At 35.0% G+C, this 24757-nt stretch overlaps 2 protein-coding genes across 2 annotated transcripts; one reads left to right on the top strand and one right to left on the bottom strand.

The window, feature by feature from the left end:
• Positions 1-9794: 9794 nt before the first annotated feature.
• LOC113749682 (putative cyclin-A3-1) lies at positions 9795-12338 on the top strand. The gene is made up of 7 exons (XM_027293505.1): positions 9795-10251; positions 10723-10955; positions 11062-11214; positions 11314-11347; positions 11443-11592; positions 11702-11836; positions 11932-12338. The coding sequence occupies exons 1-7, from the start codon at positions 9898-9900 to the stop codon at positions 12001-12003; spliced, it is 1131 nt and encodes a 376-aa protein (XP_027149306.1). The 5' UTR covers positions 9795-9897; the 3' UTR covers positions 12004-12338.
• A 747-nt stretch (positions 12339-13085) lies between these two features.
• Positions 13086-21067, bottom strand: LOC113749440 (WD40 repeat-containing protein HOS15-like). The gene is made up of 14 exons (XM_027293183.1): positions 20891-21067; positions 19414-19559; positions 18914-19331; positions 18484-18578; positions 18323-18369; positions 17410-17560; positions 17201-17264; positions 15203-15361; positions 14976-15097; positions 14815-14889; positions 14491-14544; positions 14314-14387; positions 13894-13968; positions 13086-13524 (listed from the first exon to the last, which is right to left on the bottom strand). Exons 1-14 carry the CDS (start codon positions 20949-20951, stop codon positions 13305-13307), a joined length of 1761 nt encoding a protein of 586 aa, XP_027148984.1. The 5' UTR covers positions 20952-21067; the 3' UTR covers positions 13086-13304.
• Positions 21068-24757: the final 3690 nt, after the last annotated feature.

The raw sequence follows: 24757 nt of genomic DNA, 5'->3' as shown, positions 1-24757 counted from the left end.
AATAGTAAAAATTAACAAAATAAAAAATAAAAAAGCAACGAAAAAGGAAAAAAGGGAGTGAATAAACAAAAAAAGAAACAAAATAAAATAGTAAGGGCATTTTTGTCTTGAAATATCAAATAGGGAGACGAAGTGCTTATTAAACGAGTTTAGGGGAGCAAAATGCAACTAAAGACAAAGTTTAGAAGATTTCAATGTCTTTAACCCTTCATTTTAACAAAGGCCATAAAAGGTTTTTTTTAAAAATTATTTTCCAAGATAGGGGTGGGACTTAAGAAGCGAGGAAGGATAGGAAAATTTGAGTACATGACCATTAATACCTGAAACCTCAACCTTAACGATTGGATCAATTCTCCCTAATAATGACTTGCATAGTTATACTACACTCCAATCTCGACTAAGCAACTCTATAATCTTTCATCTGAAATTAAAATGAACTAACATTAACTTTGATCTATTAATTAATTTTTAATTCAGTCTCAACACTTAGGTACTACAAGGGTCCAAAAATTATTTAAAAAAAAAAAGGTTGTGGTTTCAAGTAAGAATAGGGATAATTTCAGAAATCTCTTCCCTGAGGTTTCTCATAATATCACTTAGTTCCTCTAAAATTTTTAAAATCTCACTTACCTTTCCTATCACAAACTAAATATTCCTATTAAATATTACAAATTGATAGTATTATTATTGCCCTTAATAGCTATTTAACCAAAAAGCCAAAACAAAATAAAATTTTGGAAAAAAAATGTAGGTTATATCTAATAATGGTCCATATTTCTTTATATCGAGGTCATGGTGGGATAAGAAAGGACATGTGTAAATTAAATCTATTCAAAGTCAATTACATACGAAGATTTTAGTGAGTAATTAACACCTTAAAAAATTTTGTAGATAGTTATAAGGAAGTCAAGAAATTTTTAAGAAAATATGTTTTAGTACATGATATAGTTTAAGTTGTACTAAAAATTAAAATAATCTCCTCACATGTGTAGTTTGTAATACAAATCCTACTTATAGAAAAAGCTTTATAAATAAGTCAAAATTTAAAATAATGAAAAATGATCTAATGACCAAACATATATTTAGGAATATCCATTTTTTGTTAAACATCATGGATTATATTAGATAATAGTTGTTGTATATCTATAAAATTACTCGTTATTGCATTGACAACCACTGATATTTTCATCTTTTTACTTTTTAACCATATTTTGTTCTTTATTATTGTTGCAAACTTCATAAGTAGGATAATATAATGGTAGTATTGGAACAAAAGTTTTATCTTTCTTGCATTTCCTCTAAAGGAACTAAAATATTTCAAGAAATATCAATCCAAGAGAAGTATACAAGATTTTAAAAACCTGTAGTGTTGAGTGATATTATACAAAATGTTAGGGGAGGTTTCTGAAATTATCCTGCAAGAATATACATGCATTACTCTTGAATTTTATGTTTAAGCCCTTGGCACGTTTTACATACCCCAAAAAAAAAAAAAAAAAAAAAAAAAAAACCCTCTAGACCTTGGTGCGATGGAAACCAGATTTCCCAAAGCCCAAAAACCAAATAACTAAATAAGACCCAAGTTTTCGATAGAAGTTCAAGTTATACGAACATGTACACTGGAATTGTGCCATATCAATCATGTTTCATTTGCGAGTTCCATTTTTCGGGTTGTCTGACTGATGTGGGCACGTGGCTCAAACAAAAAATGAATGTAAGAGGAATTTGCAAATGTTTGGGGAGTAATAAAAGATTTTCCATTACTTTGTGGGTTAAAATTTTAATCTAAAGGACTAATTTTTGAGATCTTTCAATTTTTTTTAAGGAACAAAACAGAAGCAAAATAATCTGCCGGATCTATCCGCTTATGCTTTACAAGATCCATATTGTCTGCGATACCTCTACACTAACCATCACTTTCTTTGAATTACACAAAATCTCAGTGAAACTCATTAACACAAGTTCTCTTTTCTTTCTTTTTTTTCGTTTAGAAAGTAGAAAAAGAAGATTGAGCAGGGGACGAGATGGAGTATGGTAGCAACATTTGTCATGAGAAATTGTCCAAATTCGTTTACTCTAGAAAGTGCAGAGTAGCCAATCAGACTACTGTTAAACTGCTTGAAAAGTCTGATAACTAAATATTCCTATGGTTCTTAAGTAACCCATTGCCGAATTCTTAGAATTGTCAACAAATTCTTGTATCTCATGTTGTGCTGATGTGTGGAAGATCCAAAGAGTGGTATGGTAGAGCTTGACCTTTCAAGCCTTAAACTAGCAGGCTTCATAAGCCCTTACATAGGAAATCTGTCCTTCCTGGGATCCCTTCAGTTGCAGAATAACCAATTGACAGGAAAGCTTCCTGAGCAACTTGGCAATGTTTTTCGCCTTAGAACGCTGAATGTGAGCTTCAACGGCCTAACTGGTGCTATACCAAGTAACATAAGCCAGTGCAAAGAGCTCAGAATTCTAGACCCTGTGCAGAATCAGATTTCAGAGGAAATCCCTCAAGAGATAAGCCAACTGAAAGGGCTTTTCAAGTTCTGAATTTGGCGAGAAACAAGCTCTTTGGTTTATTTCCATCTTCTATAGCAAATATTACAATTCTATCCATCATAAATTTAGGCACCAATTCACTGGATGGAAAGATGCACAGCAACTTGTCCCGTCTGAGAAACTTGAAGGTTCTTGATCTCAGGATTAACAATTTCTCCGGTACTGTCCCTGCCTCCATTTACAACGTGTCTTCACTTGTATATTTAGCTTTGCCTTCCAAAAATTTGTGGTGTGATCTTCCCAGCAGCATCGGAGTAACACTTCCTAATCTTCTAGGCTTCAACTTTTCCTTCAATAGATTCACCGGTACAGTTCCTGGATCCTTGCACAGTCTCACACGGATACGAATGATTCGCTTGGCACATAACCTTTCGCATGGAAGTATTCCTCCAGGATTAGAAAATCTCCCCGAACTGGAGATGTGTAACAGAGGTTTCAACAGGATTGTTGCCTCAGGAGGTAATGGCTTCAGTCTTTTGGAATCCTTAACAAAGAGAACCCGTCTAAACTTCCTCGCAATTGATTCCATTCTGTTAGAAGGTGTAATTCCAAAGACCATGGGCAATCTGTCTTAAGTTCTTAAAAAGTTTTACATGGGAAGAAATCCAATTTTTGGCGGTATAACACCCTCAATTGGCCAACTGAGATGCTTAGAGTTGCTAGACATGAGTTATGCTGCAATTTCCGGTGAAATTCCCCCAGAAATTGGGCAGTTAGACCAACTACGAGGTTTGGGATTGGCTGGAAATCCTTTGTATGTACAAATCCCAAATTCCCTTGGCAATCTGTAGAAGTTGAACAAGATAGACCTGTCAAAAAACGAATTGGTTGGAAGCATACCTACTACCTTCAAAAACTTCCAAAGTTTACTTTCCATGGACTTATCGATAATAAGCTCAACGGAAGCATCCCGCCAAAAATCCTCCATCTCCCCAGTTTAAGCACTTTCCTCAATCTTTCCAATAACTATCTCACAGGTTCTTTGCCAGAAGAGGTCGGATTCCTTGTCACAATCGATAGTCTAGCAGGTGACATGCCAAAGTCAATTGGGAACTGTAAGAGATTGGAGCATTCACTACTTGGTACAATTGTACAAAGATGCTATCAGGCCAAATTCCGGATACTTTAGGAGATGCTAAGGGATTGGAAACTCTTGATCTTTCCTCAAACCAACTCAGTGACCCAATTCCCTCTGATCTTCAAAACTTGCGGGCACTTCAGGTCCTCAGTCGCTCATTCAAAAATTTGGAAGGAGAAATCCCTTCTAGTGGAGTGTTTGCACATCCTTCCAAGGTTCATCTGGAAGGCAACAAAAACCTCTGCCTGAAAATGACATGCAATATTAGGCATGCTCATCGCAGATATTTAATATTGGTTTTCAGTCTAATTGGAGCAATAATAGCAGTACGTTTCACAATTGCTTTTCTGTTTTGCTTCAGAAAACAAATGGCAAAAGTAGAAGTAGAATCTGAATCCTTGAAGCAGAATAAAATGATATGATCGCTTATGATGACCTCCGCATTGCCACCGATTATTTCAACAAAGGAAATCTTGTTGGGTGTGGGAACTTTGGATCTGTATACAAGGGACAACTCAGACAAGGACTGCTGTTGCGGTTAAGGTCATCAATACAAAGACAGCCGGATCCTGGAAGAGTTTTATAGCATAATGTGCAGCTTTGAGGCACGTCAGGCACAGGAATCTAGTTAAACTTATCACCACTTGCTCCAGCATCGATTTCAGGAATTCAGATTTTCTTGCTTTAGTATTTGAGTTCATGAGCAATGGTAATCTGGAAGATTGGATAACAGGGAAGAGTAGGACTTCCTGTGGAGGGGGGCTCGATGTTGTGGATAGACTGAATGTAGCGATTGATGTCGCTTGTGCCATAAATTATGAATTATCTGCACCATGAATGTGAGGTCCCTGCACTGACTTGCTATTTGAAGCCTAGCAATGTTCTTCTGGACTCAAACATGACGGCAAAAGTTAGAGACTTTGGACTTGCCAGGTTGTTGATGAACAACAGTGATGATCAATCTTGTGTCAGCTCCATGGATACTGAAGGGATCCATCCATAGGCCACATGCCTCCAGGTTATTTTCTTGACAATTCTTGGCTTTTATTTTCTTGGTTTACGTGAGTTTGTAGCATATAAGTTAGTTCATTACGCTTCTGTATCACATATAGTAGGATTTAGGGGAAATCCATTGCTGGCTTTTCCTGCTTTCCCTGATTTCTGTTGCTTTCATTCATCGTCTCAAAAGTCACCATTTGACTTTTACTCTGAACACCTTGTAGATTATGACTCTGGAGAGAGACAATCCACGGCTGGAGATGTATACAGTTTCGGAATTCTTCTGCTAGAACTCTTCACAGGCAAAAGCCCAAGACATGAAAGTTTCATTGAAGGATTAAGCCTAAAGAAATGGGTAGAGATGAATTTTAGGCCACCAACATTGAGGACGTGCTGGACCGGAAGTTACTTGCTCCCACTATCGACTTATATCAGAAAGAATCAAATGAATCCATTGACCAACAAATTCATAGTGATTGCCTGGTCCAAGTCACTGGAATTGGATTGTCTTGTGCTGCTGATTCTCCTTGTGAAGGCATAACCATGAGAGTTGGTCTTCGCACATTGAAAAGTAATAGGGGTGCTCTTCAGCCTGATATACATAAGAAGCCCAAATGTTAAGGCACCATATTAAGACCCATAACTAGAGGTGTTAGCGGGTTGGATTCAGGCCGAAATTGAAAATTTCAGATTCATATCCATTTTTATTTAGTAGATTCGGATTCGACCCATATATCTGACGGGTTTTGACTTTAGAGTTCCGAAACTAGGTCCGACGGGTTCCGGGTTGGATCCAAGTCGACCCGAAAAGAAAAGATCTAAATTTAAACATTCCAAAATTAAATCCAAAACCAATTTTCAAACTTAAACAAATCAAATTACAAAACTAAATCACAAATAACTCGTAATAGTCAATCCAAAACTAACTACAAATCAATTTACAAAGTCATTACTAAATTGTTAATTTGGTAAAATAATGTATTTAGAAATATTTATATTTTATAATTATTAATATATTGTTCGGATACGGGTCAAAATCCTATATTCGTATTCGACCCATTTTTCGTTAAAGTAAATAAGTATGGGTATCGGAATTATTTTTCAAGCCGAACCCATAAAATTTTATCGAATCTGGATCGAGTCAGGATCCAAATCCGACCCATTGACACCCCTACCCGTGACATCATTTGAGTTTTGTTATAGTAGCATTTCCTCGTGTAAACGAACTATTGATACATGGAATTATTCTTGGTATATAATAGATCTTGTAAGTATAATTGGCAATAAGGACCAAGCCCCACTTAAATACCATGCCTGCCCATAATTTGGGCAGGATGGGTTCTGGAAATTTGGGCTGTGGGTTTGATGATTGTGATACCTATTTATTTGATGGGTTTGTCTGGGATCATTTGGGTATTCCACGGGTCTCATGTATTATAAATTTTCTTATTTTTATTTATTTTCTTGTCTCTTTTACGTTGTTCTTTTCTCTCCGAAAGCCCCGCTACTCTAATTCTATGCTGGCTGCCGTCTCTTCAGCAATAGCAATCGGACTAGCACCTGTAATAACTTCATTTAGACCACTTTTTCAAATTACATATATATTTCTTCTCCATTTTTTCATAATTTAAATCTTCAATCAAAAGCAAAATTGTTGGATGAAGCTTAAATGGCTACTATGCATGAAGGAGACAAACGTAAAAAATATATATATAATGAAAAATGAAAGGAAAATAAATAGAGAAAAAAAGGAAATATATGAAAATTTGAGATAAAATTTAAAAAGGTTAGTAAAAGTCTCTTATAAAATAAGATTTAGTAAACTAAGAGTAATTAAACAAAAAAAATAAAATATAAAACAAGAGTAGCTAAACAAAAGAATAAAAATAAATTAAAAATAAAAATGAAGACTATTAGTCCAATGGCATAAAATTCATTTGAAATTTCATTTCTGCAAATTTAATCATCATTAATAACTAATACATAGCATTGTGTACAAAGATCTCATTGGTTAGAAAAATATTATTGTTATGCTGATCTTGATTGTAGAGTTACTATGACATAAATTTGAGGGGTGTTCCCCTCAGTATGATATAATGCCTAGTTAATTCCCCCCCCCCCTGTATGATGAAATGCTTAGTAGTAAAAATGTGAAATATTATATTTTTTTGATAGATTTAAGCAAACAAATTTTGAGTTAGGGATTAGACACACCTCGTTTTGATTTTCCATATAATAATTAATCAAATTAACATATTTGTTAATTTGTTGGGTCCAATAAGTCAAGGAAAAGAGTAAGTAGAATTCACCAAAAAATATTTATTTTGAAAAAATATTACATGAGAAGTGAAGATAAGTGTATGCTTTTTATATAGTAAAGAGAAATGAGGTCTAAAAAAGAAAAAGCAAAAATTAAAAATTAAAGCAAAAAAAAGGGGATTTATTGGGTATTTGGGTAATATTGAAATGAGTCTAACCCATTTTAGTTCCTCCCACCTTAATCTCGTGATCTTTTATGGGATTGCTTGGGCATAAAGCCATCTCTACTTGTAAGTACTCTTTACATCAATTTACAAATTTTCCTTAATTTTACCTTTTATAGTTTCAAAAAGGGAAGAAAGAGAAGGACGATAATTGTTATCTCAAGTAAGAATACAAACAAGTTGAGTCGAGTTTGTAAAATGATTGAATTCAAACTCCAGCTTATCGAACTCTTCAAATTTAAGCTTGAGCCTGAACTTGATAATTAATTTTAACTTATTCGAGCTCAATTTTGGATCTACCTCGATGAAGTGTATTCAAGCTTATATGGAATAACTCAAGTTTTAGTGTTACAAATTAATATTTTATATACATTTATATAAGAGATATGATAGACATTTTCACCCTAATAAATAATACACACATTCGTGCGTGTATGTATATATATATAAATTTTGATTAATATTGACGAGTTTTCAAATCTCACATATAAGGTTCAAGGATATTCAAAAGTTTGAGTTTGTGAAACTATTAAAACTGCTTGAACTTGGTCGAAGCTTGAGCTCTGAGTATCTAAGCTCGTGAATAACCTCAATTTGTTTGTAACTCTTGTTTTAAGTTAGTGAAATCAAAGCTAAGGTAAGTAATAGTAGTAGTATGTTAAAACACCCTCTGGACATTACCCTACTTGCTGCCGCCGTAAATTTGACCAAAAAAGAAAAAAAGCACCAAGTAGGAAAATTTTACACTATTTACAAGGCTTATTTCTTTCCCATTTTCGATGAGATATTGTTCTCACTATTTTTAGTTACTAAATTATTGTCTTAATTTTTTGGTAAATTGCTAAAATAGTTTCTACTTGATAGAGTGTTTGGATAACTGAATTATTTCACGTAGTATTTCATTTACATAAACACATTTTTCAATTCATTTTTTTATATTTTTAATTATTTTTTTATTTCACATACATTACATTATAAAACAATGCTATAATAATTATTTTAAAAAATATATTATACTAAATTATCCAAAAGATGAAAATTAAAGACTATGTAGTTGGCATACTAGTGCAAATTACCTGAGAGGGAATAAGGAAGAGGGAATGTTACTATGGTAAGTAACATTTTAGTCTAGAGAAGCTGAACTTGAAACCGGGAAAAGAAAACAACCCTCTTTGCCTTCGTCTTCTTCCCTCCTATTCAATGTATTCATTTTTCCTCAAATTCTTGAATTTCAAAAACACTTAGCAGTTAGCACTCAGCTCAAAAAAAATTAGTACTTATTAATTTGTCCTAAAACAAGTTTCACACTTTTCCAGTGCGCCAACAAAAATTTTCGCCTAAATTGTCTGCTTCCTCCAGCCTAAGGCCTTAACATCAAAACTCAAATGGGATAATTTCAAAAACCTCCCTTGAGGTTTTCAACAATTTCACTTGACTCCCTTGAGGTTTACATAATTACAGAGACCTCCCTTATTGTGATAAAAAAAAACAATGTCCTTTATTAATTATCAACTCATTGACATTAAACCACCAATATTTATATCCTGGTCTATTCCCAATCCTCGATTTTCCATTATTAGTAAATAGTTTCCTTGTGCCCATTTTTGTTTCTAATTTTTGATAGGTATCAGCAAATTAAAATTGTCAAATGATAAATTGAGTGTTAATTTCATTATCGAATTAGATGGAGACAGCCCCGTTTGGATTGCATTTTTCGTCATTTTTCATGAAAAAATTACTGTAGCGATTTGATGTATGTGAGGGAAAAAGGTAATAGGGAAATGTGATCATGGAAAACAACGCAATTTTCTGGCAGAAAATGGCAATCCAAACAGGAAGATTGTGACAGTGATAAAAAATAAAAATTAAGGATAAGAAGTGAAATAGGAACTAAATATAGGTTATACTGTTTTGGTTATCATGAAAAAAGTGTTCTTGATATATATTTATAACTGTATTGTGTTTCTATTTTTTATTTACAATTATTGATATTATTCCTATAGAGAGAATTTGATTGATTTTGAATTCTATGCCAATGGAATATATTGGATATTGATATTAGTAGTGATGGTTTGGATTATTTTATATTAAAAACTTAGCAGCCATGGAATTGAAATTTATGGATATTAATGAATATTGTAGTATATTAAGTAAAATCTGATATTGTTATGAAATTGTAGATAAGTTTTTGGGTATATGATATAGTATTTATAGTTGATACAATGGTCTGCATCAGAAATTTTTAAGTAAAAATGGAACATTAGAACAAAGATAAATGTTTATTTAGTGGTTGGATGTTGATAAAGTAAGTAATAATGGTAGGAAATAAATATAAACAAAATAGATACTGTAAACCATTTTTTTCCTTTACATTTTGTTGTGAATTATAACTCAAGGGCATTATAGAAATTTTGGAAAAAAGTATAGCCTTTTGAGTTTAGAATGTTACTTAAATAGTGAAAATAGGGGAGGTAAGTGTAATTTTTTAAAATTTAGGGGAGTTATCTGCAATTGTTAAAAACCTCAGGGAAGGTATGTGCAATTAACCCAACTCAAATCTCAAAAACTTTCCAAATTTCACAAATTTTTACTGAGCCGCGCAAACCGAATTAGTATTTCATTTTGAAAAAAAAAACACTCTCAAATGGCGGCATTCTCCTTTTCTACAAATCCTCCCTCTCCTCCTCATCTCCTGAACCCCATTTCCATCCCTCTCCTAATCTCCTCTCTCCCTCAACCTCTAAGCACACATCAGAGGATTAGGAAACCGGGGAGAGAGTAGCAATGGCGGACAAGGAGAATTGCGTGAGGGTCACTCGCTTGGCCAAGAAAAGGGCTGCTGAGGCAATGGCTCTTGCCTCTTCCCAGCAGCAGAGGCCCAAAAAGAATAGGGTTGTTTTGGGAGAGCTTAAGAATTTGTCTGGTGATGTTTGTTCAGATGATTCTCAGCATCAGAAGCAGCAGAAATGCAGGCCTAAAAGAAAGGTGAAGGAGCAGGCTTTGGAGGAGAAGAAAGAGAAGTTTGTGGTTGTGGTTGTGGAGGAGGATGGTGCTATTGATATTGATGCCAAATCGGATGATCCCCAAATGTGTAGGGATTATGTTTCTGACATTTACCAATATCTTCATAAGATGGAGGTAGGGTACTTTACCATTCAAGATGAATTTTTGTGTTGATTATTCACGGGTTGGGCTTATCTGTGCAAATAAAGAAGTGGGATTTTGTTATCTTGAATTGTTATTTTCACTTGTAAATTCTGTTAAGTACTTGTGGCTTTTATGGGTTTGTCTTGGTTATGTCAAATTTTCTTAACTGTTACATGCATTTCATATGGCTGTCCAGATTGGGGTGATGAATAATGGGTTCATTCGCAACTTTCTTTTCCCTTGGGTTGGGTTTGACTTTTTCTGAAGTCCCTGAAATATCAGGGTGTTTTGAAGATGATGGTTAAATTGCAAAAAGGTTGGCCTCTAAGAAATTATTTATGAAAAATGGGTTCTTTTTGTATAGAAAGGATTGGTGCATTTTCGTGTTAAATCTTTTGCTATCTAAATGGGGTTTAGGAGGTGTTTATGATTTGATCTGATGATATTTGGGTTATAATTTAGATGGAGGTGAACAGAAGACCATTGCCGGATTACCTTGACAAGGTTCAGAAGGATGTAACAGCAAATATGAGAGGAATTTTGGTGGATTGGTTGGTTGAGGTGGCTGAGGAATACAAGCTTCTTTCAGATACGCTGTACTTAACTGTTTCCTATATAGATAGATTCTTATCAAAGAATGCTATCAGCAGGCAAAGGCTGCAACTTTTGGGCGTTTCTTCCATGCTTATTGCCTCGTAAGCCTTGAATCTGGCAGTGGATCTACTTTCTGAGCAATGTTTGTATTCTATTGTTTTTTCTTTTTTTTTTGGCTTATGGATTCGTGCTTATTGTTTCGAGTAGGAAGTATGAAGAGATTAGTCCTACTCATGTGGAAGATTTCTGTTACATTACTGATAATACCTACACTAAGCAAGAGGTGGTGAAGATGGAATTTGACGTGCTCAAGTTCCTCAAGTATGAAGTGGGCAATCCGACAATCAAGACATTCCTTAGGTATTTTAATGCTACTTTGCTTCTATGTCTCTATGCTCATGAAACTAAGATTTGCATTCACGTAGCTAACCTTATTGTTCCTTTCCTTGTGGGATGCAGAAGATTCACCAGAGTAGCTAAGGAAGATTACAATGTATGTATGCAAATCTTTTTTAAAACCTTTCTTCTGTTTCTTCCATGGGGTTTTTTAAATATTGATGCTCATTTGTCCTTCTTTTGATTCTGTAGAATCCAAATTTGCAGTTGGAGTTCTTAGGCTACTACTTAGCTGAGTTAAGTTTGCTGGAGTATGGCTGTGTAAAATACCTACCATCTTTGGTTGCTGCTGCAGTCGTATTTCTCTCAAGGTTTACACTTCAGCCAGAGTTGCATCCTTGGGTAAGGACGTGTTTTTGAGTAGTCTCTTGACATGTTTAGCCGTCTTCAATCTTTCTAGCATAACATACATAATATGTTTGGTGACTGATTAAACTCGCACATTTTACAGAATGCTGCACTACAGCAATATTCAGGATATAAACCAGCAGAACTAAAGGAATGTGTCCAGCTCATACATGACCTGCAACTAGGTAGAAGGGGAAGCACTTTGGTGGCAGTGAGGGAGAAATACAATCAACATAAGGTACACTTATTTCAGTTGGTACTAGTACGTATAAGCAAAAGTTTCTCAATCATAGAGATGACTCTTACACAATACTACATGACTTCATGTTACAGTTCAAATGTGTGTCAACATTATCTCCTCCCCCGGAAATACCAGACACATTCTTTGAAGATGTAAAAGATTAACAATATGCAACTCTTGCCTGGAAGCTCTAAAGAAGGACTCATCAGATAGTGTGGATAAGCTTTGATATGATAGCTAGTTAATATCATCAGGTTGGAAGATTATTCATTCAAGTCGACTTCCTGATGCTACTTGGTGGAATCCTCGAAGTTATGCGATATGATAGGCTTCTTCTCTCATGTTGGTGGTCTGTAATGTTTGAAAATGTGCTCTAAGTAGAGAGCATAATAATAGGTAGTTGTAACATTTACCTTGTCAGGGTTCCATGACCTAATTGGAACGTTTTTGAATGCTGCTTGATACTAAAATGGATTTGGTTGGTGTATTGGCCATGCTATTGATTTCCCATATATATATATATATATATATTACCTAGATGGCTGGATGTTTGTATGGTAAGATCTAGATTCAAATAGAGCAATTGGATTTTGTAAAGTCCTTGAAAAGATCCTAATCACTAGCATCTTTATATACATAGTACATACTACTGTGTTAGGTTATTCATCAATGGATCAATACCTGAAACGCGTAATACTACTACTGATTGCTTACGTGCGTTTTGTGCTATTCAAAACAAACATGATAAATTGCTCGTCTTGTGCATCATTCCTAAGAAATTTCCAGTAAGGAATCTTACGTTACCTCAAGAACCTTAACAGCTAGCTTGTGGGAGAGGGACTTAAACTAGAACCATTTCTCTTTCCTTTTCTCCCAAAAGTTAAATACTGTAGTTCTTTTTAACCGCATTTTCTCTTCCTCTGGGCATGGAGGAAATTCGCAGAAGGATTGTAAATCGTGCGGTAGATAACCAGAAGAAAATAGTTATTTAAACTTTGATGCGATTGATCAGAACGAAGAGGTTTATGCCAATCATGATACAGCTTATGCCGGCAAGTAAGAGGTTATGCCAACCATGAGGATCGTCTAGTGGTCTCTCTGCTTGTGTGCTGGTAGTGACTAGTGAGGCCACTGCCAATATATTTCCCTTCCAGAAAAAAAATATGGAGTAATACGCTATTGTAACTCAAAATTATTTTACCTTTCACTGCAGAAGGTACACTGCGCACTTTGCAGTCCTTGCCAGTAAAATTGAAAACCGCTGGAGTCAAATCAAATACTACTAGGAGAATTAAGGTTTATATAAATATGTGCTTCTTTGTTTCTACATATAAAAGCTAAATGATGCAGACTACATTTTTACGAAACCACCATCAAGTTTGGCACCTTACTCCTATCTGGATTGAGTTAGCAAAAGATGGCAAAATGACCTCAAAGATGGACGGCATTTGAATGTTCTTCATGTCTACATCCGAAAATCAATAACACAGACTACATTGTTTGCAAAACAAGCAGCAAGTTTGTTGCCTTCCTTGTTCCAACAAACTTCAAAAATCCCACCATTACCATTGTATCTTCTCACAATCTTGCCTTCCTTCACAGACCATATGTGCACACATTTATCCAGTGATCCACTGGCCAGATACTCGCCATTGGGGCTAAATGCAACAGAATATACAGGGTCCCTGGTGGAATTTAAACCAGAATCAAATTAAATCCTTTAAACTGTTTCAAGAACCCCTAAGATATTACACGGTCGAGAGAACTATTTCATGTATGCAAACAATTCCAGTCTAACATTAGTGCACTAAAGCAAATATTTATTTTCTGTGTCTCACATGCATTACTTCATGTAGAGGAAATTCACCACGCACCCTACATCAAGCAGCAAGTAATATTCTATAGGGAAAACAATCGATATTTCCATCTATTTTCTACATGAACATTTCCTTTTTAAATTTTAAGTGCCTCTACAGAAATATCAGTTCTCTTGCAATCAGGCCATTGGACACAAAAACAAGAATTGGAAAAATGAAGCCAAGAAAAGTATGTACCTGTGTCCGTTCAAGGTGTGGAGAAACCGCCCTACTTCTGCATCCCACAGCTTTACCGTTGAATCAAAGGAGGCACTATATATGAGGAAAAACAAAATAAGAGACTGATACAGAGAGCAAAAACAAAAATAAAACTCCAAGCAAGTCAAATGTGTAATGAAAAACAATTAATAGCAGAATAGGAAAAACAGATGAAAACAGCAGAAGGAACCAAACTTTTTTTTTTTTTTTTTTTTTGCAAAAGGAGAACATGAATAAACAAACATGAAAAACATAAGTTCTGGAATAAGTCAAGTTAAACTCAAATGTCCAGGATATATAACATGATAGTTACTTTGGCCACAACATCAAGGTTGCCAATCCCAGATGGCATATACAACATATCATTATCATGTACTAATTATACTACTCTAGTCCAACCTGGCCAGCAATAATTGTTTGTTGGGATTGTTTGTCCCCGGGCCTGTAGGACTCCATCTGACAGTGTAGATCTCCTACAAATATATTAATTGTTCATTAGCAGTTATGCTGGAATCAATCACACATGAAAGTGAGTATTTTATTACTGGGTAAGGAAAGTAGAAGCTCTATGCATACCCTGGCATGGTCCCTAAAATCATGCAAGCATGTATCCTGTTTCATGCTCCAAATCTGCATCATCAACATGATTGGTAAAAGAGTTGTATCATTACTAAACAGTACATTGGACATCTAACTCGCAAACCCTGCCGTTCTACTAAAACTGAGTCCTCATTGGGCCACAAATTTATCTATCATAAACAATCATCATAAGAATGAGTCAAGATTACAAACTTCTAGCCTAATTAGCTCAAGATCAAATTTGTCAATTCCACACTTCTCAGGTTGAGAGAAAAATAAATTTTCAGAAGGACCAAAATAAGAACAAGCTGAGCAATCTACCTTTGCTGTGGCATCATCAGAGCATGAAGCCAGCAGTGAACCTGAGGGGTCCCACTTGATTGCATTGACTTCAGCCTGAAACACTCAGCAGCAAGGCAACATTAAATACCTACGTTAACCATGCAGATTTATAAAAATTTAAAGCAATGTCTGAAACCAACTTGATGCCCAGAGAAAGTTCTGATAGGTCGGTTCTCGCCAACTTTACAGACATATATCATGGTATCAGTGGAGCATGTCGCAAACTGAACATTGTTTCGCCAATCAACATCAAGTGTGGGTGCTGAAAACAGCCGTTTTGAGAAATTAACATGTTGTCATAACAAAATCAATAGTTCAACGCAGTTGGCAGAATTCATTATATAAACTATTGAACTGAAGTAAGCACCTGAATGGAATTCAAATTGTTGTTTCCACTCGCTGGTCTTAACATCCCAGACGATTGCAGTTTTGTCCACGCTACCACTAAGAATATAATCACCTTTCTTGTTCCACTTCAAAGAGAAGATTGGCCCTTTATGTTTGTTTAAAGTACTAACCAATTCTCCTGCATGATGAACAATTCAGTTAATGATTCATGAATCATAACAATAATGACACCAAAAAACATATCTATGAAGCAGATGTGATGCACGAATAAATACCAAAATGGACATACCACTAGTGGATTTCAAAACAAAAAAAGAAAATAATAATTAGGATACAAAATTTGGGTACATGTTGAATGTTAGCCACATGTATATGGAAATAAAAAACAAGAACATATTAATTTACACCTAGTGCTGAATTACAAACGAAGGCATAAGGTTTTGAGAGACTACTAACTAGTTCAGAAATAAAAGATCAAATTATGACCAAAAATACAATATAAATTTTTTGTGTTCAGCCTTCCAAGCCATAATGCAAGAAAGTTTTATGAGGAAGTAAAATTACACGACTCAAACTGTGTTCAAAATTTTAGACAGTCTTTTGAGACTGTCTGCAAGGTTTCTTTACATTTATTGCAAACTATTTTAGAATGGTAAGCATGGCTAATACCTCCATTTCGAGTTCAAATTAAAAAAGATCATAAATTCTCGCCTTTGTAGATTTCCAAATGTATCTATATTTTCAAAAGATGCCACAACCTATTACCAATATGCAATAGTGAAAGATGTCCATCCCATGGATGTTGCACCAGCAACTACAATATCATTTTATAAAACTAGGAACTCTCTATAAGAAGACACGGCTTGGCTTCAGCTCATGTACTTTGCCAGAAAAGCAATCTAAGTGGAGTTCAATTTACCACAAAGGAAACGAAAGGAAAGGACAGAAATCTAGCATTTAGTTTGTAGTTACCCAATAGATTTGTAGATAGATATTTTATTTAGCTATCCAGAGTATAAAGAATTCAATACCATGCAGTGTTGGGCAGTAAATGAGGTACATATGTTACTAAGTCAAGAACTAAGTCCAGCAACATAAGGTCAGCCAAACTAAAGAGTTAATCAATATTGGTGCCAAAAAGGAAAAAGAAGACAATAAGCAATCAAAGAACTTTAAGAAACTATGAACATACAATATGCTGATCCAATCCAAAACCCCGACTTGTTCTCTATCTATATTTCCAATCGTTAACCAACAACTCAACCTCCACATTTTGTTGGGCCAAAAGCTCTTCACAAAAGCTCAAGATTAAAAGGATTATAACATTGTAAGGTTTAAATCAACTATCATAAGATGAGTCAAATTAACACATCATTCAACAGAGAGTAAAAGCATGTAGGAGTGAAAATAGTGGGCACTCTAACAATTGGTAGCTTGGTAGGGATTGGTTCCAGTGAACTTAGTCAATGCAAATTAAAAGATCAATGCACTTTATTCAGATGCCCAGAGAACCTTTCAGAAATCCAATGTCCTGAACGATTTGAACAAAATGTGGAACAAATAGGACAGAGGAGAATTGATCTGGCAGCAATCATCCAAAGCTAATAGTAGTCATTTAAATACCGTAATCAAGTTTTTCAATGAGTGGTATTCAAAGTGCTACTGAGATATTTTATTGAGCAATGAAGTAGATTGGAGAATATCAAAAGCACAAGTTGAGGTCCTTACTGGGATATCAGAGCAACTACACCAATGAATAATGACCGATCCAGTACGACACACATAGGATGGACCCATGTACTCTTGATGTTATTTTAAAATAGAATAACCAATTCATGTACTGAAAGTTCAGCTTGGACTCCTTTTCTCTTGATATTATGTTAAAATAAAAGAAGCAATTCATGTAAATCACATTTTACTGAAGTTTCAACTAAAAGTTACCATTCTTTCCAACTCAATAGCCTAGAGATCTTTGACCCATTGCTTTTGAACCATTACATTGTAAAAGACAACTTACCATTTCTATTCCATATTCTTGCTTGGCCGTCATAAGAACCTGTAGCGAGTAGCATCCCCTCACCCTACACACATCACATTTAGCAAGAAAAGAGAAATTAGTAATCTCCTAAGACCGAATTTAAAACAAAAGCACAATTCTTGAACACTAGAATATGGATGAAAACTAACAGCGAAAGAGAATTCCAAGATACATTAAAATAAACTCACATTCCAATCCAATGTTGTGACATCCTTGCTTTTCTCATTTGTTCTACCTTTGAAATGTTTCAACACCAAGACATTTGGAGCCCCATTTTCCACGCTACAGCTGCTTTGTCCCTCTCCTATAGACCAGATACGTGCAGTAGAGTCCCCAGACCTAAAAAAATTAAAATCGATGGAGACACAGTTAAACATGAAAGAAATTATTCTTGGGAAGTAGACAACTTTCCTATTGCCTTCATCCCCTTCTATCTCTCCATATATAGAAATGATATCAGTGACAATTCCCTCAAGAATTACAAATATACTTCAATATAAAGCTCTTCCTAAGTGAGAGTACTGAGATGAGAAAAGTAAACTGCAATTTGAATCCTAGGGAATTCTACAGTACTAAAATGAATGCAGTCCTATGATTAGCTCAGATAGTAAGGCATGCATCATTCTGGCCACATGCACTCGAATCCACAAAAGGTTTCTCGCTTATTGTTTGATTGGAACAAACTGGCGGGCACATTGAAAGATAACAAAATATCTTGAGTTTAGGTTTTCTTATGTGACCAAAATATCTTAGAGTTTAGGTTTTCTTATGTGACCAACGAATTACTCAAAACAATAAATTGCAACTTAAGAACTGATAAGATAATAATAAATGAGCTTTTATCCATATAAATCAAAACCAAAAAGATCGAAACAACAAAAATACACATATGGTCTGATCGGAACAAACTAGTGGCAAAATCCAAAGATGACAAAAAAATCTAAGTTTAGGTATCCTCATATGACCTCCAAAATTACTCATACAAATAAATTGCAATCAACTGACACAAAAGATAAAAGAATGATAAAAGAGATTTTATGCACACATATACACCAAAAACATGGAAATCACGATGCCAATATTAAGGGAGAGATACATTACCCAGATGCAAGAAGTGAACCTTCTGGACTCCAAGCACAAGCAAAAACCTGTCAACAAAAGGTTAAGAAATACATAATTTGAAAGTTCTTAAAAATGAGAAATCCATATATAATTGGACTAAGAAAGTCAAACAGTAATATTCATAAGACAATCCGTCGAACCTCAGAAGCATGACCCTCCAAAACCGTCACATCAGAATTCGAGATTTCACAAGGCAAGGATGTCGAACTTGCGCAAATCTCCATTGGTTCCTGTTCTGTTTTGCAAGGTAAGAAGTACAAGATGTTTTTATAATAGATTTAACGATATATCAAATGGATAAAGACATCACTTAAATCAACATAAGGATAAGGAACCGTTTAGTCTTTATCCTTCGATACATTCTAAGCTTATCTACTCTACTTGTATGAAGTATATTGACATCTGATCATACTACGTGTCAAGTATATTTTAAGTTCACCTACTCTATTTGTATGAAGTATATTGACATATGTCACTCCTACGTGTCATTTGTCAAGCATATTACAAATTGGAGAAAAGGACAAAACCATGCACAACCATTTTTTAAAAGAACAAAATAATGCAGATTACCTCCATTAATTCCATCTTCTTCATGCCTAGGACCAGACGAATCCACAACAATTTTTGTGTCAATAGTATCCACAACCATTTCCATTTTTGTACCAGTAGTATCCACAACCATTTTTGTATCAGTGAGATCTTCGTGTACCTTCTCTTTTTCTTTTCCCTTTTCTCTTTCTCTATCCTTATCTATCTTCTCTCTCTCTTGTTCTTTCTCCTTTTGTTGTTTTTCCTTCTCTCTTTCTTTTGATGGTTCATGTTCATGTTCCTGTCCATTTTCCAGATCATCTTTTTCCTTTTCATTAGGTTTATCTCTCTGAAGATTTTCTTTCTTCTCTTTTATGATCTTCTGTAGTTCATGTACATCCTTTGTAATAAGATCCAAAGGTTGTAGAAACTGGAAATCTTCATCCACTTCTGCATTGTCCTGAAAATCTTTATAATTGCCAATCAGTTGAAATTTTCGACATACACGGCAAAGAACTGAATCTATGTATCAGTATGCTTACATTGCTCAAGTTTGCTTCTAATTCAAGATACTGAATTCCCTTTTGTACAAATGTGACAAGGGCACCAGGAGGAACTAAGTTGCCTTCTATCGTACTCTTGCTGATTCCCGCTTCATATCCAAAAGCAAAAGCTGAATGTGTAAAACCTGAAACAGTAATACAAGCACTAATGACTAATGAATACATGGAATAATGCATTTCCTAGTCAATACAAATCAGCCAGCCAGTATTCCTATAGGATTCAAAATTGTGTCACATATTTGTTTCCAACTTTTTGTCCTTGTGATAAAAAATTCTATTCCTGTAACGAGAGGCAAAATAGGCAAACTACTCAGTCCTCAACTTTATCATGTGCAATCACACAAGAAATGTGAGTTTCTAGTCGTAAACATCATTCACTACATAAATATTGCATACAAATCGGTTACATTAAACCAACTTAGACAACTTAGTTGCATAATGCATATGGGAATGAAGATGAGTGTTCTAAAATCAACCAATGCTTATGTTTCAAGGGAACGGAAGTACTTCTCGCTATTAAATGATGTTGAGGACAAACAGAACAGTTAAAATTAACAAGATTTTTGCTTCATAATCCTTGAAAGAGGATAACAAAAATTCAAAGGTGGATACATGAGTTAGCACTCTAGTTATAGAACCAATGATTACTGATGCTTAAAAGAAATGATACAGAGATAGTATTATGTATCAAAGGATATCCTGCGTTAACTTATAACCAGGGAGCAAAAGATCCCAACTTTCGAAAAGAAATGGTGGAGCTACATACTCTTAACAGCTTTTGGAGGCGACAAACTTCTCAAGGTTGGATTTTTTTTTTTACTGCATAAATGGGAGACTAAAAGAAATGTCATGTAAGCCCATCAGATAAAGTTCAGCGTTTTTTGAAGTTTCTTTACACCCTTAAAAAAAAAACATAAAGTTTCTTTACACTGCACAAGTTTCACAGCTACTAGCATTTTACTGGCATATTAGAAAACCATAAAGTGAGTCCTATACCGTTAAATTATTGAAAATCCATTCCTTCCTAAAATGTGGTACAATGTATTTAATACAGTCCTACGGACTAAACCCATAACTAAACTTCAAAAGTGAAGCAATTAATCAACTAGAGCCAATTTCCAATTTTCACCTTCTATACTAAAAAGGGTAAACTTGACAACCAGTTTTCAACACAAATTGGGGAAAAGAAATTTGAACTTTCACCAGTAGCTTCAGTCATTCCAGACCAATTTGACTTTTCAACAAATTCATAAATTCCTCCTACTTCACTAAGTCCGTGCTAGCTATCTTGAACCATCTTCATTACCTCCTCACAACATTACTTTAAAAAATTTTCAAAAAGTCATCAATAAAAAATAAGAATTAACAGTAGTACAAAAAAAAATTAAAGCACAACAAATTCATACAAACTTGTCAAAGAACGCGGAAAAAAATTTAGAGGGAGAAAAAAAGGGACCTGATTCGTGAAGGTAGCGGAAAATGAGGTAGTTTAACTCAGCCGAAGTTATAGATATCATCGCTAGCTGAACCCGGCGCTAAAGGAGGCGGTGGTGACAGCGGCGGTTGGGAAGGCTAGGCAGTGGTAAGGAGAAGACGGTGGGGACGCCGGAATGGGGTGTTCTGAGACGGGAAGGGGTGGTTTTGGCTTTCGGTTGTGGAGGCCGAGGACGTTGGGATTTTAAGTGTAACACAGTGGAATGACTAAAATACCCTCAGGCGTTAGTTTGATAAGTACAATTAATTTCCTTTCACTTCCAGGTCGGATGGAAAGGGGTCCCACACGAGTGTCTTTTGTGTAGATGAATACGTTTTTCTTTCCTTTTTTTTTTTTTTTAAAGTATCCGAGGAATTAATATATTGACGACTAACGACTTCATTATTGGAAATTTTTATTATTCAACAATAATAAGCATTGATATTTTGAGAAAATAAAAGAAAATAAAAACTAAAAAAAGTTGTACTTATCATATTTCCCAAACATATGGAGTAAATTTTTTTTTTTTGAGGAACCAAACATATAATTATTCATTTTGTTATGTCAGTCAAATCGCTTACTTAAAAAAAAAAAAAATTGCTTCTACTAAGTTTGCTGGATAGCATGAAGCCCTCGGCCAACCGCCCCCAACGGCTGTTGGCTATCGTAATGCATTGATGATATAAATGTAGATGTAAGAATTGCATAAGAAACATTTGTCCTTAGAAATTAGTAATATCAACGGTTAAGAAATATGTTACTGCTTTGTAGCTTTGCATGTACCTGTCAAGTTATTTTTGTTCAATCTCTACCGGTACAACTAGCTTCAATTTTATGTAGTTTCCAGTTTCCTTCTCTGGTATGTCAAGTTATTTTAGTTCTCTCACTGGCTTGTCCCTATCTGACCATGTCTAAGACACTTGGGATTTTTTTTTTTGTTGTTGTTGTTGTTGTTGTTACCATAATGATAACATTTCTTTAAGTTAATCTATCTTATGGAACTAACAAGTGTACGCACTCGACTAGATAAGGTTCGAACCTCTGACTTACAGTGGAAAGAGAAATTTAATCCTTTTTTTTTTATAATCACCGGGCGAAAACTCAAGTGATCTTTTTTTTTTTTTTGTCGAAACGATAGGATTCCTATAACCTAAACTAGCCTATTCTAGGGGGAGGGGGAGGGGACTCGATGTGAGTAGAAACTCCATCGAAGATGGTCAAAGAAGACCGTCACAAATTGTGACAAATTTTTGAGGGAGGCAGGGTTCGAACCCAGAACCTCTTTGCATCACCAAACCTTAGAAGGCTTGGGATGACCACTGGACCAAAGGCCCAATGGCGAAAACTCAAGTGATCGTCTAAGACACTTGGGATCCCTTTCCAAAATTTTCCACAGCAGGCTCAAACCAATCATAAGTAACCATTCCCCAAAAATTCACCAAGAAATGACTCCTGGATAATGAAAAATGTCACTGGGACATTGGTAACCCTGTGAGAGTCATACATTACATCCAGTGGACCAATATTTGCACCTTTAGACTAGAATTAAGTTCCTTTAAAATCGACAGTTCATTGGGAAGGCCGTTTTAAATTTAATCAGATCGTATTATTTCTTCAGGCAAATTTATTGACCATTCGAGACTTGTCTGCTACAATATAGCAGAAGAGAGAAATTTGTGTACGTACACCATTATTAAGAGTATTGAACTGTTGATAGAGATTCACACACAGATGACTTTTGCAGAGAGTCTTCAATAGATTTGCATATTTCTGGTCATTTGCAGAAGTAGCTATAAAAAGCAAATTTGACTAGCTTCGAAAGCAGACAAACAATGCCCAGACGAAAATAAAGCACTAGAGCCAACTTCAGCATCCACTTCCACCTAAAATTTGTGTACAAGTGACCCTTGTTTTAGGGACTGAAAGCGCGATGCATGAAAAGCAAAAACTGGAGAAAAGTCCTCGTGAAGCATAAAGAATATATAAAGTAAAGGGAAAAAAAAGTTCCATCGTCTGTTGTGTCCCTTATTTGCAGGATTTATACTCAATAACATGACCAGTTATATTATATACTAATTGCCTTTTGCATTTTATCCACTTTGTTTCTTCTTCTACACTTGCCAAAGAAAGCCATATCACTTTTCTTCTCCCTTCTCTCCTCTCAAATCCCTCTTCCTCTATCTCCTTACAGTTTATGCTAAAATGAAAATTCAGCAATCCTGGCGAATGGGGTTCGTTCAAAAGCTAGTAATCTTGGTTTTTCTGGCTTTCTTGGCTTATGGAGGGAAGAAAACGATGGTTTTTGGCGTGAACAAGAAGTTGTCATTAGTAGTGCAAGAGAAGCAGCATAAACTACGAAGGCAGCAGCAACACCAACAAGAAGAAGGGCAAAATGTAAAACATTCCTTCGACTTATTTTCTTCAACCAAGAGGAGAGTCCCTAATGCCTCAGACCCTCTTCATAATCGTTAATCTGTTAGCTTGCTTTGATGATATTTTTGAAGTGGAGTGAGTTAGGCAGTGATGAATGGGAGAGGAAAAAGGACGGACAATTTTGCACCAGTTAACATTATTTTGATCAGTTCAACTTCAACTCCTCTGTCCTCTGATCACACTAATTTGAGAATTTTGTCTATGGTGGTCAAGCTATGCAAGTAAGGACCATATATATGATCTTTTCAGAGTTGAATTCTGGTTTCATAGATTAATGTGTTTTTCCTGCCAGACTGGCTTCTTATGATATTGTATACCATTAGAAAAATAGAATTCACCTTTTAGCTTGCTTTGTAGTTTGCATGTTAGTAAATTCACTCTCTTCAAAGAAACCTCGAGTCTCGATCGAAATTTGGAATTGGCTCTTTTTCTCTTCTGTTCGGATACACGTTCTTGTCATTTTTCACAATTTCCATTCTCTGCATTATTTATTCCATGTATAGAAATTCACTAAAACTCAGGAAACTCACTTTATCCCACTTTTTTTTAGAAGTGTTTTTTTTTTTTTTTTTTTTTTTGTCAACAGAGTGGGTGTCCGGGTCAAGTCCGTAAAGGTGGCCCGACTAATCCCACTTTATTTTTTTTAGAAGTTGAAGATGCTTTTATTTATTGCAGTTTTTGTTACTTGGCTGGAGACCTTTCTCCTACCTTTAGTTAGTTTTTAGTTTTTAGTTTTTTTTTGGGGGGGGGGGGGTGTAGTTTAAAAATTTTATGCTAGTAATCCATCAACTCAGTGCAATATTATATGGATGTTACCTAATGCTTGATGAATTACATAATACATCACTGCTAAAATCTAAAGGTAACAACTACTAAACTCTTATTTTGAGGCCAGGATGCAACAAAATAAGTCCATTATGCCTATGAGCTAGTGCAAAGCGTTATGCAGATTTCTTTTGTTTCTGTTGTCATGGTGTCTCCCTTGTTCATTGTTCTTTTCTTTCTTCACTGTATTCCCTACAAGATTCCAAGAAGCCTGTATTATTGGGACTTTTTAAGATTTCTAGAAGAATCAAGTGTATCAGGGAGTATCTTTGGGAGTGTGTGCTTATAAGGGTGGAAAACAATCAGCAAAAATTGTAAAATGCCTACTGTTTCGATCATGTGACTTATATGTGATCACGTGTTTAGAGATAAAAAAGTTAAATCCAAATGGTAGTTAAACAAATGGCTCGATCTATATTTACTTTTGTCTCTTAAAAAAAAAAAATTAAAATCTGACACAAACTTTTTTATTTTAAAAATAAAGGATGAAAAATTCATTTGATGAAATGTAGGGAACGTTTTGAACGATTTTTTCTAATTGAAACACAAGAAATTTGGCAAGACCCAGGGAATTGCCGTGAAAAATTAACT

Source organism: Coffea eugenioides, chromosome 10 (genome assembly GCF_003713205.1).
Source record: "Coffea eugenioides isolate CCC68of chromosome 10, Ceug_1.0, whole genome shotgun sequence".
NCBI classification, from domain to species: Eukaryota; Viridiplantae; Streptophyta; class Magnoliopsida; order Gentianales; family Rubiaceae; genus Coffea; species Coffea eugenioides.
The sequence above is the reverse complement of the archived record's forward strand: the minus strand, read 5'-3'. Positions and strand labels throughout refer to the sequence as shown.